Source organism: Periophthalmus magnuspinnatus, chromosome 10 (assembly GCF_009829125.3).
Source record: "Periophthalmus magnuspinnatus isolate fPerMag1 chromosome 10, fPerMag1.2.pri, whole genome shotgun sequence".
Lineage (NCBI taxonomy): Eukaryota > Metazoa > Chordata > Actinopteri > Gobiiformes > Gobiidae > Periophthalmus > Periophthalmus magnuspinnatus.
The window spans coordinates 30,053,490-30,070,540 of record NC_047135.1 but is presented as its reverse complement, the minus strand read 5'-3'; the positions used below and the strand labels follow the sequence as shown (position 1 = coordinate 30,070,540).

At 38.5% G+C, this 17,051-nt stretch overlaps 1 protein-coding gene across 1 annotated transcript in view; it reads right to left on the bottom strand.

Annotated features, from left to right (window-relative positions):
* The window catches only part of tnmd (tenomodulin), a 63,376-nt gene extending 63,083 nt beyond the window's left edge, over window positions 1–293 (bottom strand). Inside the window, exon 1 of the mRNA XM_033974202.2 lies at window positions 166–293. Within this exon, the coding sequence (XP_033830093.1) occupies window positions 166–213 (48 nt within the window). The 5' untranslated portion in view covers window positions 214–293. The remainder of the gene's footprint in view (window positions 1–165) is intronic.
* Window positions 294–17,051: the final 16,758 nt, after the last annotated feature.

The window sequence follows — 17,051 nt, the reverse complement described above, 5'->3', positions numbered from 1 at the left end:
TAGTAAGTAACACCATTAAGCTACCACTTCAACATGTATTATTTTTTATATCACTGTAATAACTCGAACTTTTCGATAATAATCAATAGTTATAACAACCAAAATTTGAAATGATACTTTTCAGACAGTAAATTCAAAACAAAATCAACCAAATGTTGCACTCACATCTTTCCAAAGCATCTGTTGACTGCTGGACTGACTGCAAGCCTCCATAATGCAGAGCACTGGGATGAGCTCTTCAGCAGTGGGGAAATACACAGTGTGTGCAGGAGTAGTCCCAGTTCTGTGCCCTTCTACTCTGCAATTTGGGAGTGCACTTGAAAAGAGGGGAGGGAATTTTTTGCAGTTTTTTCTTTCTTCTTTTTTGTAGGTACAAGGAGTGGAATTACTACAACATTCGTGATAGCCATTAAAGGCAAAGGCAGATGTCCCCCCTCTCCTATTTCAGGCGTTACAGACTAGTACTTTCAGCTCAATAAATTACAGTGTGCTTTCCCAGGGCATGAAGTTTGCAGGTAAATGTGTTTTCACGGTAAACAAAATTTGAAGATGAGTGAAAGATTGCTGAAAGAATCTGCCACATAAAATAAATTTCCTGTTTGCAAAGAAAAAGAGTTTTCATTTGGAACTTTTGAGAAGTGTCAGGAGGTTGTCTGAGGCTATAAAACTGTATATGCTAATGTAGATGCTGCAGTAAGAGTTATTTTGAAGGGGAATCTAAAAGAACTCAAGTCGATTATTAAAATTCGAAATGGCTCAGCGTACAGTATGTTATGGAGATTCATTAAGAAACGTGGTAAAAAGCGACATTTTAAAAAGCAAACATTTTAAAAAGCACCTTACGGCACATTTCGACTTTATACGATGCAATCTATGGTCCCGGACCTATTTAAAATGGTTTGTAGCAGTTTAGCATTGCTAGTTTCCTAATTATTCACTGCAATGAATTTTTACACCTATTTCACAACATTCAGAGCTCAGAGCAGTCTCATTTTGACCTTAGGAGCGATATATCTGCACATTTTGGTCCACTAAATAATAATAATAATAATGCATCAGGCTTATATGGAGCATTTTTGGACACTGAAAGGCGTTTTACAAACATTAAGAAAACAGTAAGAAAACTACATGAACAAAAATCAGATACAGCCTCTTTAACGCACAACTTTACAACCTTGATCCACCAACACAGCGATCATATTTTAAACTACTGTAACCGTATAGAATGTCTGCAGATCACAGACTCTCAAATAAGATTCACATGTTCAAAAGCACCTATAGAGACCCCAAGGCAATATGACCTGTAACACAGAGTGAATTTCAACACATAGAGGTGCACATCTTGGATATTTGTTACAAGTTCTGTATTCTGGTGCACACAAAAATGCATGCAGGGACAGTTGGTGAGAGCTGCAGCCAATACCGTCTGGTTGATGGGTGAACACTTAACCCACTGTGCCACAACCCCCCATTAAGAACTGCGTGGACAGAGGACAACATATAGAATAAATAATAAGCATGCATCCTTATAAGTCAGTTTTAATTATTACAATAGACTGTCTAACCTATTTTGGGTCCATTGTGGATTTAAAGGTTCCATATTACACAAAATTGATTCTTTTGAGCTTTAAGCCGTGTTATAATGGTGTTACCTCATCAAAAACATGCCTGGAGTTGTGTTTTGTTTCATTCGTACATATTTGAGTAACCCTTTGTTATTAGTCTGTCTACATCTCCAAAACTCAACATGCTCTGTTCCACCTTGTGATGTCACGAAGGGGTAGTTTTCAAGTTAACAGCTCATTTTACCTTTTGTTTAGTAGAGATTCCACAGTTGAAATGATCCAAAATGATTCCAGTGAAGGTGTATGGAGTTTTAAAACACAGTAGAGCACTTCCTGACATCACAAGGTGGAACAAAGTGTTTTTTGAGAGAAGAACTCGGCCTAAATATGCAGGGTTTGTGTGTTAAACATGTGTGAATGAAGCAAAACACAACTACAGGTATGCTTTTGATGAGAAAATAACATTATAACAGAGAAAATAGTGTAATATCGGCTCTTTAATACTTTCTCTAATCTGTTTATAATGATGCTCAGGTTATGTTTACAAGAGCGGACCGCAGTCACCCTTATACCACAGCAATAAATACATGTAAAGTGGATGCTGCCTTATACTATGTTGTTATGCATTTATCCTTGATGCGGTTGGTGATCCGTGGACTATAAAAATGGCTGAGAGTCTCCACCACCGATCTGGACTTCAGCCAACAAGTCAAGGTTTGTTTATGGCAGCACATTAGCTATTATACACACGGAATTATTTCTGTTATCATTCTTCATAGTAAGTGGAAGTAAATACAGTCAGACAGGCCAACATGTGACCAGTGAGTTATACAGGTGAATATGTATGGAGAAGGTCACAGCAGAATTTAGATCAGGACATTGCGCTCTGGTGTCGTGGTGCGTTCAATGTCCTGCTGCTCCCTGAAATTAACCTGCCGTTGGAGAACTTCACACCTTTAACTAACACTGATAAAAAAAAAAAAAAAAAAACTTGTACTACCAGTGATACAAAAATGTAAATGACCATTTTGAAGACATGTTTTTCAAGGTTAGCAATAGAAAACTGTGATTGAATGCGTCAGGACAGATACGTTTAATGCCATAGTACATGACATTCAAATAAAAGCACTGGCATCTCCATGGCGACAAGCAGGTTGTGTACTCGCCGTCAAAAAAGTTACATTTTTAAGACAATACAACACGGACAAAATAGGACCATTAAGAGCTCTGTGACTCCATCATCTGACTACTGCCTTGGTGGAGGTCTTCAGTAAACACTATGAAACATTTATGAGTAAAAATCATTCACTATAACTTTCCACCCATATAAAATTAGCATATTTGCAAAATTCACATTAGAAAAACACAAAAAATGCAGCTTTATCGGAGTTTCCTTCTAACTGTTCGCACACATAAATGGGTGTTGGTCACCTGCTGCGTCGTGACCATAGACTGTAGAAAGAAGTGGACTAAGTGAGTGTGATGTAACCAACAGCGTTCGGCTCCTGTCAAATAAAGCTCATCGAGTCTGGCGGTTTCAGGGGTTCCACATTTAGAATTCCGACCACAAGTATCATAGCAACCAAAGATCCAATCTGGAGCGAGGCTGTTGAACGTAACGGTCGCACCACTGGTTTAGCAGGGAGCAGGCGCTGTTAATCAAACCGGTTGCTAATACTAGTGGGAGCGAACTCGGAAAAGAAAGCACCTGATGTGACTGTTATTAATGTTAATCTTGAATCACGGACAAAATCGCAAAATAAAAACACCAGGATGATGTAGAGCAGGTTGATATGAATATTAAGACCACAATGACGAGACTCACTGCAGCAATTACAGTGACAGTTTTTCAATGTAAAGTGAATTGGAGCTGATGGAGTTGCAGCACGACCATTAACACTTCCTATTTGGAAGTGATCATGCCCCTATAAACTTGGTATATTGTTTAAGCTGTAATAAGTCTATAGATATGGTTTACTCCCAATGTAAAGGCTGCTGCTTTGCCAAAGCACTGAGGTCCTGCTACACTTTATCACAGCACTGGAAAACCATAAACTTTCCCTGAGTTTCTCCATTTATGAAGATTAGAAGGCATTTATGTGTCTCTGGGCAAGTTATTATTTGGCCACCATCTTTTGTTTTTAGCTTCAACCTCACAACTTACTCTAGTAATGCAACGATGTTTGTCCAGCTCCTCTGGAGGATTTTGGCCAACAACAACCAGCATAATGGGATTATTTTTGCTTTGTTCATCGCCTGCGTCCACTCCTGCCTGGTGCAGGTATGTAGTCCAACGTTTATGTGTTTTTTATATTTGCTTCATGAGCTTATGTGGCTAAATGCATTTTTACCTTCCAAAATGAGCTTTAACTGTTACGCCCATAAATCATAATCCACCTGAAGCGAATGAATTAACTTTTATGCGAATTAAGGGTTCTAAATGTCATATTTGGCGTTTCCACCTCCAGATACTTGCGAATCTTAAAAATGTGCATTAAGAATAAGGTGATGTAAACGCAGCTTATATACTAATTTTGTGTGATTTACAGCAAAAAGTTATTTACAGTCTTCTCTATAATAACCATAATCATACTAGCTTGTACTGATTGAGGGCCCAAGTTCCTCCTTAAATCCAATTTATCAGTGAACATTCAGGACTCATTTTACACATTCACATCTTGGATCAGACTGTATTCAAATCCACCAGTATGTCAAGTGCCTGGGCTGACGCTTGTCAAAGATGATGCTATATTGAGATAATTTACAGCACAAATTCTGAAATAACTCCACATAGAAAATGCTCAAATTTCTGTATTACTTAGAATGAGTTGGGCAGATGGGCGCGACCTTATTTACACAGTTTTTTGAAAGTCCAAATAGGGATTGTGTGTGTGTTTGGCTGCCTCAGAGTCTTGGAGTGTATCATTTGCAGTCTTTGTCAGACACAGTTGAAAAACACTGACCTTTCTTATGTAGACTGAACAATGGCTCTCATTTTATCTGTTGTAAACTCTATAAACCGTTAACCTGGCCTTCACTAAAATCAGAAAGGTATTTTCCTAGAATCTTAGAAAGAACATGACGCTGATGCATTCTTAGAAACCCAGCGTCTTCCACATCACAGCTGATGATGCATTGTAAGATTATAGTTATTTTATAATAGTTTTGACATTTTTTGTTCGATACAGTACAATTGCCTGGCCTTTTTATTTAATAAGGTTAGTGTATGCTGGTATAATGGTTTGACGCACACATGGTCTGCTTTGGAGCTCTTCGGGACCTTTCTACTTTATACTTGACTTATATTTTTGAATCATAAAGCAGATCTCCAAAATTTAAAAAAAGACACTAGTGTAGTCACTCGATTTCGATACTATACAATGTTACGTCAAATGGTAGCACCTTCTTTTATATTCCCATGTGGCCTTATGTCAGTCGTCCAGGTAGTTTCTATCGTGATCCATGGGTGTATACTAATCTTAAACTTGTTCTGTACAGCTCAAAATCCTTCTAAAACTAAAAACTACCTGCTCAAATGTGTATCTAGTTTCGATACTAGTTTTAATATTGATTAGTATCTGATTTTTGATACTTTTGACAACCCTATTACGCACTGGGAATGTAATATTTTGAATTTTGACATGAGTGCCATGCATGGATAAACATTAAACAGCTTTTGCCAACATTCGCTAGCTTTGCTTTGCTACACATGTCATCTCACCACATTGCCATCACTGGAAATACAACGATTTATAACAAAATCTAGTCGGCGTCTGGTGAAAAGTTATTATTTTCCTGTGTGCGTGTGTGTGTATGTGTGTGTGAGTCAAGATGCAACCTTGAATTGGCAAATATAGAACTTATTATTATTTTTTTTATTATTTTGCCACCTCTTTACAGTATATCATTAGCATTCCATGATGTGAAGTGAAGAAGATATGATTTCCATTTCACACAGTGGCATTACCGTCATCCAAATCAATACGACACAAAGCTAAAAAGTGCAAAATGTTAAGTAGTTTATTAAAAACACAATTTCACCGACTCAAAAGTTCCACTTCACACTCGATTTTAACCTCCGCCCTGGAACATTCCGCTGTTAGGACTCGTCCGACCTGCCCCTTTTTACCGTGGCGCCCCACATTGGAGGCACATATTGGGTCTGTCACATCTGATAGCCACAGGACCTCGTCAGCTCTTTCCCATTGATATAAATCTTCACAATTACGGTGACATTTTGCTTGGGTAAATCAAGCTCGGGCCCTTTCAGGAATAGTGTTGTGTCAGCAGCGAGCTCGAGCATCCCAGGGACCCTCATTCCCCCCTGATAGCATTCAGCAGAGCCACAAACCGAGGCTTTGACACTGCTAGAATAGAATAAACAGCAATTTGGTTTGGAGTGCGTGGCAGATACTCACCGATTAGGAGCGCAGGTTGATGGGAGCTTTCATAGCAAAAGCAGGGGCAATCACAAAATAAACATTTGCACTTCTTTGCGCCTCAGCCCTGATAGCTTTGATGGGAATTTTGCTCTTATATTTTTGGCAAATTGTTACAGCGAGTCAAAGCTGTGTTCTGCTGTGTTTCGCCGCGGCCATCTTAGAATGTTTTTTCTTCTTGTCGACTCCTAATAGACTAAAGCTTGTCAAAGAAGCAGAAGCGCAAAATAAAACTTTTTCTGAGAAGCCAAAGCTCAAGCAAATAGGAACCAAAGAATACCAAAGCAAAGAGCTGAAATAACCACCATGACTACCATTTTAAAGAATAGTGTAGACAGCAGCGGAATGGTGTAGACCCCTGAGTCTTGTTAAGTCAAATATTGGGCTTATTTAAGGTTTTGATGGCTCTGACTCAGATTAGTTACCCGATTTTGGACTCAGAGAATGCCCAAAGAGAAAGTAGTTGAATGATTTACATTAAAATAAAATAAAATAAAAACAAGCTGCCGTCTTGCAAGGAGATAAACAAAAAAAAAAGTTTGGACAGTGCAGATTTTAGGGGCTACATCCTCCCAACTCCTCTCCCCTTTCATGCTTCAGTGACACTGGAAAGCTCAGAGGAAAGTATACCTCCGAACAGGAAGTTTACCCAGCACGGCACGTCCCAGGAGTGCACAGGCTCAACACATGTTATATTAGGACGGCTTAAGTGGGACAACGAACAAGGCGAGAAGTGGAATTCTATGTGAAATGTTGCGTAAAGATTTTGGAGAAGATTTATTTCAGACTACGATGACTAAAGTGTTTCGCTTTTGCCAAATATGTGCAGCATTCACACCTCGTGGGCTCTGAACGGCTAACGCACAATGCCCACTTCTCAAGTATTGTAGGAGTGAGAGAATGACTTTGAAACAATGCAATATGCTGTTACATAACACAGTCTGTTCATACAGCATATAAGCGTATTGCTGCAAAAATTTTTCACTTTTGTTCATTATATTGTCAGTGGGAGGTCAGATGTTGTGCATGAAAGTAATGCATGAACAGGTGAGCAATTACATGTGTTGTAAGTGACTTAGAGTTAAAAATAAAGTCACATATAGTAGCTTGTTAGGTGCATATTGGTGGAGTGGTTAGTGATTGGCCTCTTTGTAAGAACTTTGCTCAACTGGACAAAACGTTGCAGGAGTTAAGACGTTTTACTGCTCATCTTCAGTTCTGGTCAGATCACTGGTGGACACTGTCTTATATCTGTCTGAAGGGAGGAGCTAACTACACTGAAACTAACCCATGATTGTTTCCAGTTTCTTTTTGTTAGCTAAACTGTAAACAATAGGTGGTTTAGTCTCAGTGTACTTAGCTTCTCCCTGGATGAGCAGCAAAACGTCTTCACTCCTACAACTTTTTGTCCAGTTGACTTGATTTGAATTTATCTTTTACTACGGATCATACCTGGATGACTGAGGGATCACACAGATGTTATTTACCTGTGTTACATTTAGTTTGCATGTTTATACGTAAGCAAATAAAATGCTGTATTTGTCATTGTAAATACAAGCTGTACAACAAAATACATAGATCAGACGGTTAGTATTGGCCAAACTAACTCACTTGTCTTCTGTGATGGAGCAGCACCCAGAGGAAACTTACAAAACCACAGGGTGAACATGCAAGCTCCACTCAAAAAAGTCCTGGGAATCGAACCAGGGACTTTCTTGGTGTGAAGTGAGAAGGATAACCATTCAGTCACCATGCCGAAAACATATTTTGAGCATATAACCTGAGTGCATTTTGTGCCGTAAAAGTACTGTATAGTTATCCCTAATGCAAATATGTAAATTGCATACTTATTTGGAATCAGGATACAAATGTGTAAAATGATCATGGATTTTGCAGAAGGCCAAGGAGAAATGAGGTAAAGCACAAAACCTATTTTAAATTCTTTTCACTTACCCAAGTGTACCTCAGGGAAATAATACAGAGACATAATTCTTCCAAACATTGCTTTTTGCCATTAAAGCAGGTGAGGAGTTGGAGGCAGGTTTTTTTCTTTGACATCCCGAGAAAGTGGATCAATGCGATGTGGATTATGACACTGCAAATCTGCCTGCAGTTTATACATTCATTTCCCCAGCCTTACCTGCAGAGTACAGCCACTTTCAGAGGGATTTTCTCAATTTCTTGCTTCATAGGACAGGTGTATTTACTTACATAATTGTATTCCTCCTGCGATTTATAATGCTCTTAAATATTAATACAAGTCTGAATTCCGTCTGGAACACATCTATTAAGATTATCTCAGCAACTTGTGAAGCAGCTTTAAAACATTTTCCATTTCCGTATACATATAAGTTTAATATAACAATATGGCCTGTCAGGTGCACTGTCCCGTACACTCTGAGGCTCAGACTTGCAGTCTGTTGCTGGATCATAACAACTCCCTCCTTGGACCACTTTTGATAATTCTGTGTAGCATAGAAATGCACAATAAGTTGGACATGCTCTGATTGACAATTGACAAAACTTGCATAAATGCTTTTTGGTTTTCTACATCACATCTAATTTGAAGACACTACAGATTCACTACATTGTCACCATAGAGTGTATATCAGTAGTGTGTGATGTTTTTTATGGGTAGGCATGCAGACTTGGGGTGGACATCAATATGTACTTGATAACAATTTCATGACACTACTTTTTCTACAAACTAATAGCAAATTTGTATATTTATTTGACATATTAAATGCATAATGAGCCATTTGGAGTAAAATTAGAGAAACCCAGATTTACATAGTTATATATTTATACATTATACATATATTTGTATATATTGGACTATGACATCCTGTACAAACAGGGCTAGTCAGTGGACTATTTGTTTCTTCACAGACACATGTAATATTCCCGTTATTCCGCCAACACTGTCGCTCCTCCATAAACACACAGGTCACAGACCAGACGTCTCCTATCGCTGCCCCAGCTGCTGTCCCTCCACTGCTCCGTCTGGATTCACTATTTCACACAAACTAACCCTGAATCTAGCTCCTGCTTGGTTAAATGACTGTATTTATAAGTAATATCTAATAATTACAAATATGATGCTATAAACAATGACTTGGTGCTAAAAACATTTTCGACACTTGTGTTGAAAGTTGGTGCTACTGTTGTCATCTCCTGCTGCACACGTGCACTTACTAGGAATCTCTCTGATCCCCATGGAGCTATAATATGGGTTTATGCAGCACTGTTTGAGTCGGCTGTGCTCATCAGTACACATGTGCAAGCCTCTAAAAACAACCGGTTGGCCTCACTGGTTGTAAAAGTCCATGTTGAGAGTGTGGCGTGCATGGATGTATAATGGCACAACACAGGACAACAACACAACTTAATGCGACATTTGGAACCGCGGCTGCAGCAGTCTGCTGAGTGACCAGTAGGGTGTAGTAAAGGACACTGACTTAAACTATGCCTCAAACAGGCAGAAGTGAAAGGAAAACACAATTATTTGGATATATTTCAAAACTACTTAATTCGACTTTTTACATGCAATGATTTTAGATTTTATTGGACAAGCACTGCTTGCTTTGATTGCCCTGAGCAAAACAAGCTCATCATTTTAGACTTATTAACCCATGAGGTTGTTCCCGCTAGTGTAAGCTACAAGTTTGACGAACAGCGTTGCTGAGCATCCCCTCCCTGCTAAACCAGCAATGCAGGAAAGGGGCGTTTCCTTCAACAGGCTCTCTCTGGATTGGCTCTTTGGTTGCTATGGTACTCGGGGTCAATTCAAATGTGGAACTCGGCTTCAAATTCACCCTATAATTGCTAGTCTCAATGAGCTTTATTTGACTGGAGCCAAATGCTACAGGTGACGTCACACTCCCACAGTCCACTTCTCTGTAGACTCTATGGTTGACACCCAGCTTGCCAGTGGTTGAAAACACAACAGGTGGTAGTTGATATGTTTCAAAATGAATGAGATACCATAGATTGAAAAAGGATTTAGACCCCTGGAGATATTTGCCAGCGATGAACTGAAAGGAGAATATGAGATGGTGATGCTTTAGTTAAGGGTCATGCCTCACAGTAACAATATCCTGGGCTCAGTTGCCCCTCTGGTTAGCCTAACCAGTGCGGTGCACTTATATGGCAAATACTTCAAAATCAAGTTTTGATATGTAAGGGAAATGTATTCATCTCTAGCTTCCTCTGGTGATGAAGAGTAAAAGTAGAGACTTGTTGAGAGGCTGAGCTGGATGATAGCTCTGCTGCTGCAGTGAAGAACTAACAATTCAAATGCAACATACAAGAAAAAGAAAATTTTTTTTTTACATGTTTTTCTTCTTTGCGATGACCTGAACTTAATTTTAGCAACATTATCTCCACAGGTTACTGCAGTGCACTGTAGTCAAAGTGGACCTGGCCTAAAAAAGACAGCTTTGAGCTCTAAGTCCCGACATCCCAGCGCACGTGCCACTGGAGTCGAACAAAGGAGCCAAATGTAACTTATAGCCAAATCATAATTACCTCTGCACCCATTCTGAAGCAGGCCAATTGACTCTGGCAGATGAATGACAACAGGTAAAGGGCAGTGATTAGCCGCGGGCCGTGCTAGCTTTGTTTGGAGTGCACTCTCTATATAGGCCAGGTGACACGCTTGACTTATTCCACTCCCACATTTCTATGCAATTATTATGAGAAAACTCGGACACAGAAATTCTTTTTGTCTGTCTCTGTGAACAATAATGTACCGGATGATGTTTTGTTCAAATGAGTCTCGTGGATTCTGTGTCTGTTTGTAACTATCAAATGAATCACAGACTTCACGGGATGTTGTTAGGTTTTATAAATAAATTAAAGAGAAGAAAAATGTGGGATGGTCACAAACGTTCCTACCTTATTAAGTCTAATTAATATTTATAAAAAGAAATATTTACTGCCTAGCTAAGACTAATTATCAACAAATGATGGCAAAATGTTAAACAGTGTACAAATGCAGAGTGCAGCGGAAATGAAAAACTACCTCTACTCATTACGTTAGTATTGATTAATTAATAAATATATAATTAATTTTCTGCACCTGACCCACTACCACAAACAATGGGGTCATTTATCAGTATCACCGTAACAAATTGGAGTTCAAAATGGGACAGCGCACCTTCCCATGCAACACAACTAAAGCTTGTTTTCAAATGAGCTGCTGCACCTACCAGCAAACCTCCCCGCGAGTTGTCAGACATTAACTATTAATAAAATAAATGACTATCAATAGTGGGCGTAATGATTCCGAGTGGGAATGCATTCATTATGAATGATGCTGGTTCCACTGCATCCATCTGGTCCAAATAAAGTCCCCTCAGCAGCTATCAATATGAAATCATTTTAACTCAACTATTCATGACTTTTGAAAAGGTTGTTAATTTTTCTCAAGCAGACAGAGACTCAAGGGACCAGCCTCACCGTGAATAGAATAACTGTGGATTAATAATATATAAAATATTCAAAACAAGTTTGTGCATAGAAGAATAAAAATAACAACACATTGAGAGCTACAACTTCTGTCTCCCAGTTGACAGAGGCTCAGTCGTTAGAGCACTCACAATGACCAAGTCATTATGTCCCTAGGCAAGACACTTCACCCATCCTGCCTAGTATGAATGTGGTGTGGGAGTGAGTGTTAGTGGCGATCAGATGGGCAGATGGCGCAGATTGGCAGTCCCACTTCCCTCAGTCTAGCCCAGGACAGCTGTGGCTACAGTGGTTTACCACGAGTGACAATTAAGTGAATGAATAAAGACTACAGAGTATTACATGCATCACGTATGCAGCTCTATAGTATCATAATTATATCCTCAAAAGTGGTGTCTCTAAACTGCCATGGGGAATGAATGCAGCAGGGAACAGTTCTGATATTGACAGATAAAAAGCACATTTTTATGTGTCCCCTTTGCATCTGTAAATAACTTTTGTCTGACTTGCCTCATTAAACATCACAAAAATTGTTGTTGTAAATCTGAACAGCATGCTCAAGCACTCTGTAATAACTTAACTAAGTTGAACCTTGTGCTCTTCACTAAATGATATAATTGCAGAGAAACTCTTGAAATACTTGGAAATAAATGTCACAAAATAAGAAACAAATGAACATACCTTGAATAAATTCTGTTTAAAATTCAATGTATTTGCATTATTACTTTAACAATGGACGGGACAAATTATTAATGATATTATTAACTGTAGTCAAAATAAAATTAAATAATAGATAGAAAACAAACTATTTCTCCCAAAAATATAGCTTGCACTCTGCAGTGATCTTCATGCCACATGCCTGTTGCACCTGTTGGGCTGGTGGTGGATTTAACACAGATTATCAGATTAATCTGACTCCATCACTGTTTACACATTTATGAAGTGCCCACGCTGTTATCAAGAGTGGTGAACAAAAAGACGCAGCATGCTCCTGTGATCCTCCGACAAGTAGCCCCATTAGCTGGATTGAACCATGCCGATGCCGCTACCTGTAATGTTAATCCCCCATGGAGACACCATCTGGGCACAGTAAACAGGCGCTAAAGGATGCTAATATGTCCACAAATGGTTAACAGAAGCAGCAGAACAAAAGAAACCAACTTAGGCTCCACATTGTGGGGAAAGTGGTTCCTTAGCAACTATTGGCTGATTCGCTGTAGGGGACTCTAGCACAAGTACTATTGAAAAGCAGCACTATTAGAAGCATTAACCCGCGCTATTACATCCAAATCCATCCAAAAAGACTCTCCCGACTCTCTCGCCCCCAGTAAAGTGCGCATTAAGCGGCCTGTGGGCTGACTTTTAAAATAAAACCGCTCAAGGCAAAAAATATATTTTTACGTATTATTCCAGAGAAACTAAATCCATCATAATCAGGAATTGAGGCTACCAATCCTATTTGCCTCTGCAATCACCACCAACCACTCCACATTACACAAAGGTGGATGAAGCATCATGCAAGGATACAATGAGCAATGTTTATTTGTATAGCACAGTTTGTACAAGTAATTCAAAGTGCTTTAAGGAATAATGAAGACATTACAATCACAATACAGACAAATCGAAACATAACTAATCACAAATAATTTTCATAAAATTAATATTAATAGAGAAGAGTGCAGAATAAAAACCTTTCAGTCGTATGCACAGCTAAACAGAATTGTTTTAAGCCTGGATTTAAATATTGTCTTAGTAGAGGCCCGTCTCACATCTTCATTGAGATTGTTCCAGGTTTTAGCTGCAAAAAACTGAGATGCTGATTCTCCGTCGTTCCCCATCCTGACTCTAGGCACCAGCAGGAGGCTGGTCCCTGAAGTCCTCAGAGTGTGAGATGGTTCATATGGCACTGACATGTAGGAGATGTACTTTGTGCTGGGCCATGAAGAGACACAAGTACACAAGCAGAGCAGCTTTAAAGTCTATTCTCTGAGCCACAGGGGTCAGTGCAGAGACCTGAGCACAGGACACATGTGCTGGTACTTCCTGGTTCTAGTCGGGGCCCGAGCAGCAGTTTTCTGGATGTATTGTAGCTGTTTTAACGCTCGTTTGGAAAGAACAGTGAGCAGGTGTTACAGTACTCTAACCTACTGGAGACAAATGCATGGATAAGTCTCTCCAAGTCTGGTTTTGACAGTTTACCTTTGATTTTTGCAATGTTTTTTAGATGGTAAAAAGCTGCAGATGTTATTGATCTGATGTGGCTGTTAAAGTTCAAGTCTGAGTTCATTATTACCTCTAGATTTCTAGCCTGATTTGAAATGAAAGTCTTCATGTTGGTGGACATTTTTAACCCCTTTAACCCACCCTAGGACTTTTACTCTGATGACAGTTCACACCTGGAATTCACTTTCTGATTTAGTCACTAATGTCTGACTGCTTACGTTGTTCAAAAAAGTACTTTAATTTTCACAATTGCTTGATGTTCAGCGCCAACTTTTTGTTACTGCCCTCGAAACAGCACTTGTTTTATTTTTTTGTTAAGTATAAATCTGCCTGTGTTTTAAGTAGTCGGCTGAATGCTGATCATGTTCTGGGTTAAGTCCCGTCTCATGAGGTAAAGGTGACGTAACAGCAGAGGAGCAGCGGTAAACAGAGATGGATTAGGACTGTGCTTGTTGATGAGGAGCAACATAAGGTAAACACAAGGAGTGAGTGGGTGTACTTCATTTGACCTCATGTCTCAGCCGTCAGTTACACTCACTGCTTAAAGTCTGGCTTATTATTTGTCTTTCAGCACCCAAAATATAAACTCAAGAAATAGAAAAAGAATTTATGCTAACCTCTCTATTCTTCTGAGATCAGACCCTGCTGGGTTTGCAAATTAAATATTTTAAAAGTAATTCAATTTTGTGCTCACTTTCATCTTTAACACAACTTCCTGAAACAAACAAAATATTTGTCCAACTCCAAGTTTGTTTCACTGTTTTAAGTGGCTGACTGCAGCTGCCGTCTATTACCTCATCAGAAACTTGGTATTGAAATGGACTTCTCTGGTGACTCTCAGTCCATCCACAATACACATCAAATACTTCCAACAAACAAAATTTGTTCTTAATTTTGACATTCCCGCTTAGCATTCCTTTGTTGATTTCACAAACAGACCAGCATCTATATGTGACTGACATTATGTAATTATCATTCAACCTTCTGTATAAGTTTCTCAACATCACGCTCCATTATGAGAGATGACTCATCTGACCTGGATTACCCTGCAGTATTTTTTTATTATTATTATTTTTATTGATGTTATCATTACATTCAAAATTCAACTTGTATAAAGTTGTACATAACATTTCTATCATAACCGAAAGGGTTTAGGATGAAGTAAAAATTACATATAATGCCTAACCTTATTTAATAATAATGCACATGAATTTCAAGAAAAGCACCATATCAGTTCTACAACATATGACTCAGTATGAATACAGAAGAAATGGATCATTTCTGAGTCCTGTAACTTTCAAAAAGTAATGTTTTATATCTCTTTTTAAATGCTTCTGCTGTGTAGGAGCTTTTTAATTTATCATCAAGGTCGGTCCACACACTAACCTCTGGAACAGAAACACAATGATGTTTTTTACTGGTTCTAGTCTTACTTTTTTTGAATATACCTGTTCTTCTAAGATACTGATATTCATTTTACTCATTATAGCAGCAATTTTGGCTAACTTTGTCTGAAGAACAATAATGTGCACCTAAGAATTTGGTCACAGTCACTTGTTCAATTTCCATATAATTTAATTTAATATTAGTTGGGCAGTCAGTTTTTCTACTCCCAAAGATAATATATTTAGTTTTATTTATCTTCATTCAAAGTTTATAAATGTCAAACTACTGTTTTATTTTGCTAAGGTCATTTTCTACTGTATGTATAAGATTTGTTAAGTTCTTTCATGAGCAACAGAGGCAACAGACTAAACACAGCCCAGATTGTCCAGTGCCTCACAGACATCATTTATGTACATCATAACTAATTTGGGTCCTAAAACGGACCCCTGCGGAACAACATGCATAATATTTTTCAGCAGAATTTATATCAGAATTTATATAATGCTTCTGTTGTTACAAGTGACCACATGAGTTCGATTACACTATTTCTTCTAATTCTTCAGTCTGGTTAAATCCAACTTCACTCCAGACTCATTTCAGACACATTTAAAATACATAACAAAAAATGCTTTATTGATACTTTGCAGTAACATCAAGCTGGAGGGGGGTTCTGCGTGTATGGCGGGATGTTCAGCAGTTACCATGGTGACACGACGCACACATTAGCAAACACTGTCAGAAAAGATTGTCAGAAAAGCACAAAATGGATTTCAACACATTTGCAGGAGCCTGTGATCAATACGAGAGTTCATGTTCCTTTTAAGATGTTTGATTTTCAACAAAAAAGTGAGACAAACTAAAAAATGGCGGGCTAATAGCGAGCGTGTGGCTGTAATGTTATTTGAGAGGGACTTGTTTAACAGTAAAAATCATCTCTCTTGTTGTAGTTCCAAGTAGGTCAGTTCTTGTGTTAAAATAAAGCTCAGATTAAAGTCTAACAAAGCCTGAGACGGAGCAGTGCCTACGGTTAGCATCACAACCCCCAGGGAATCTTGGGGATCATCTTCTCTGCAGGATTTTTCATCAATACATCAAACACATGTACTGTCACTATAAAACATCAGCCCCCTTCTACAGTTATTTTCTTGGCCACACGACATATGTTCACGTTCGCTTAACACATGCTTGATCAATCAAAAGTAACGGCTTATTTCCAGGTTATAACAGTGGGATTTGCTCATTTGAGATTCACATATGACATAAAACCCATGTATTTTCTGTGTAGATGCTACATACACGTACAAACCACTGCGGATGTAGAATACCGTACCAATTTATCTCCAAATTTAATCACATGGAAACTAAAGTGATTAAACAGTATCTCATGCTGCAGAACAAAGCAATTTACTTTAAAACATTTCCACTCTGAAATGCACAATGTATAATTTTAATCAACTCATATGTATTCTCTATTTTGAAATGTGCTCGTTCTGATATAATAGGAGTCATAATTGCTGTGTAATTACTTTGTGATATAATTAGGACTTGATTAGCATCCAGTATGGGCAGACATTTGGAACATGAATTCACACTTATTTGACTGACCAGTATCAAGATATTTCTCACTGCAAATGTGGAAACTGTTTTGGCTACTTCTGTAAACACACTTTTCACTCCTCAGTCTGTGGTAATTTAGTCCTGTAGTTGGAGCCAGTGATGGGCCTGTGAGTTTTGTTTGTCGAGCCAATACCAAGTGATGTATGGCAAGTGTCACAATATCAAGGAGGGGTTGTTTTAAAATGCATTGAAACTTGATTTTTTCTCCACCACGGCAAAAGGAATAGTATATGTAAAATGTTAATGTTAAATCGCATAAACATGACCTAACTGTGTCCCATGTTGTGTCCAGTCAAACAGAACTTTTACTGATAACATTTTTGACACTGGAACGAGCCGTACACAGTCTCTC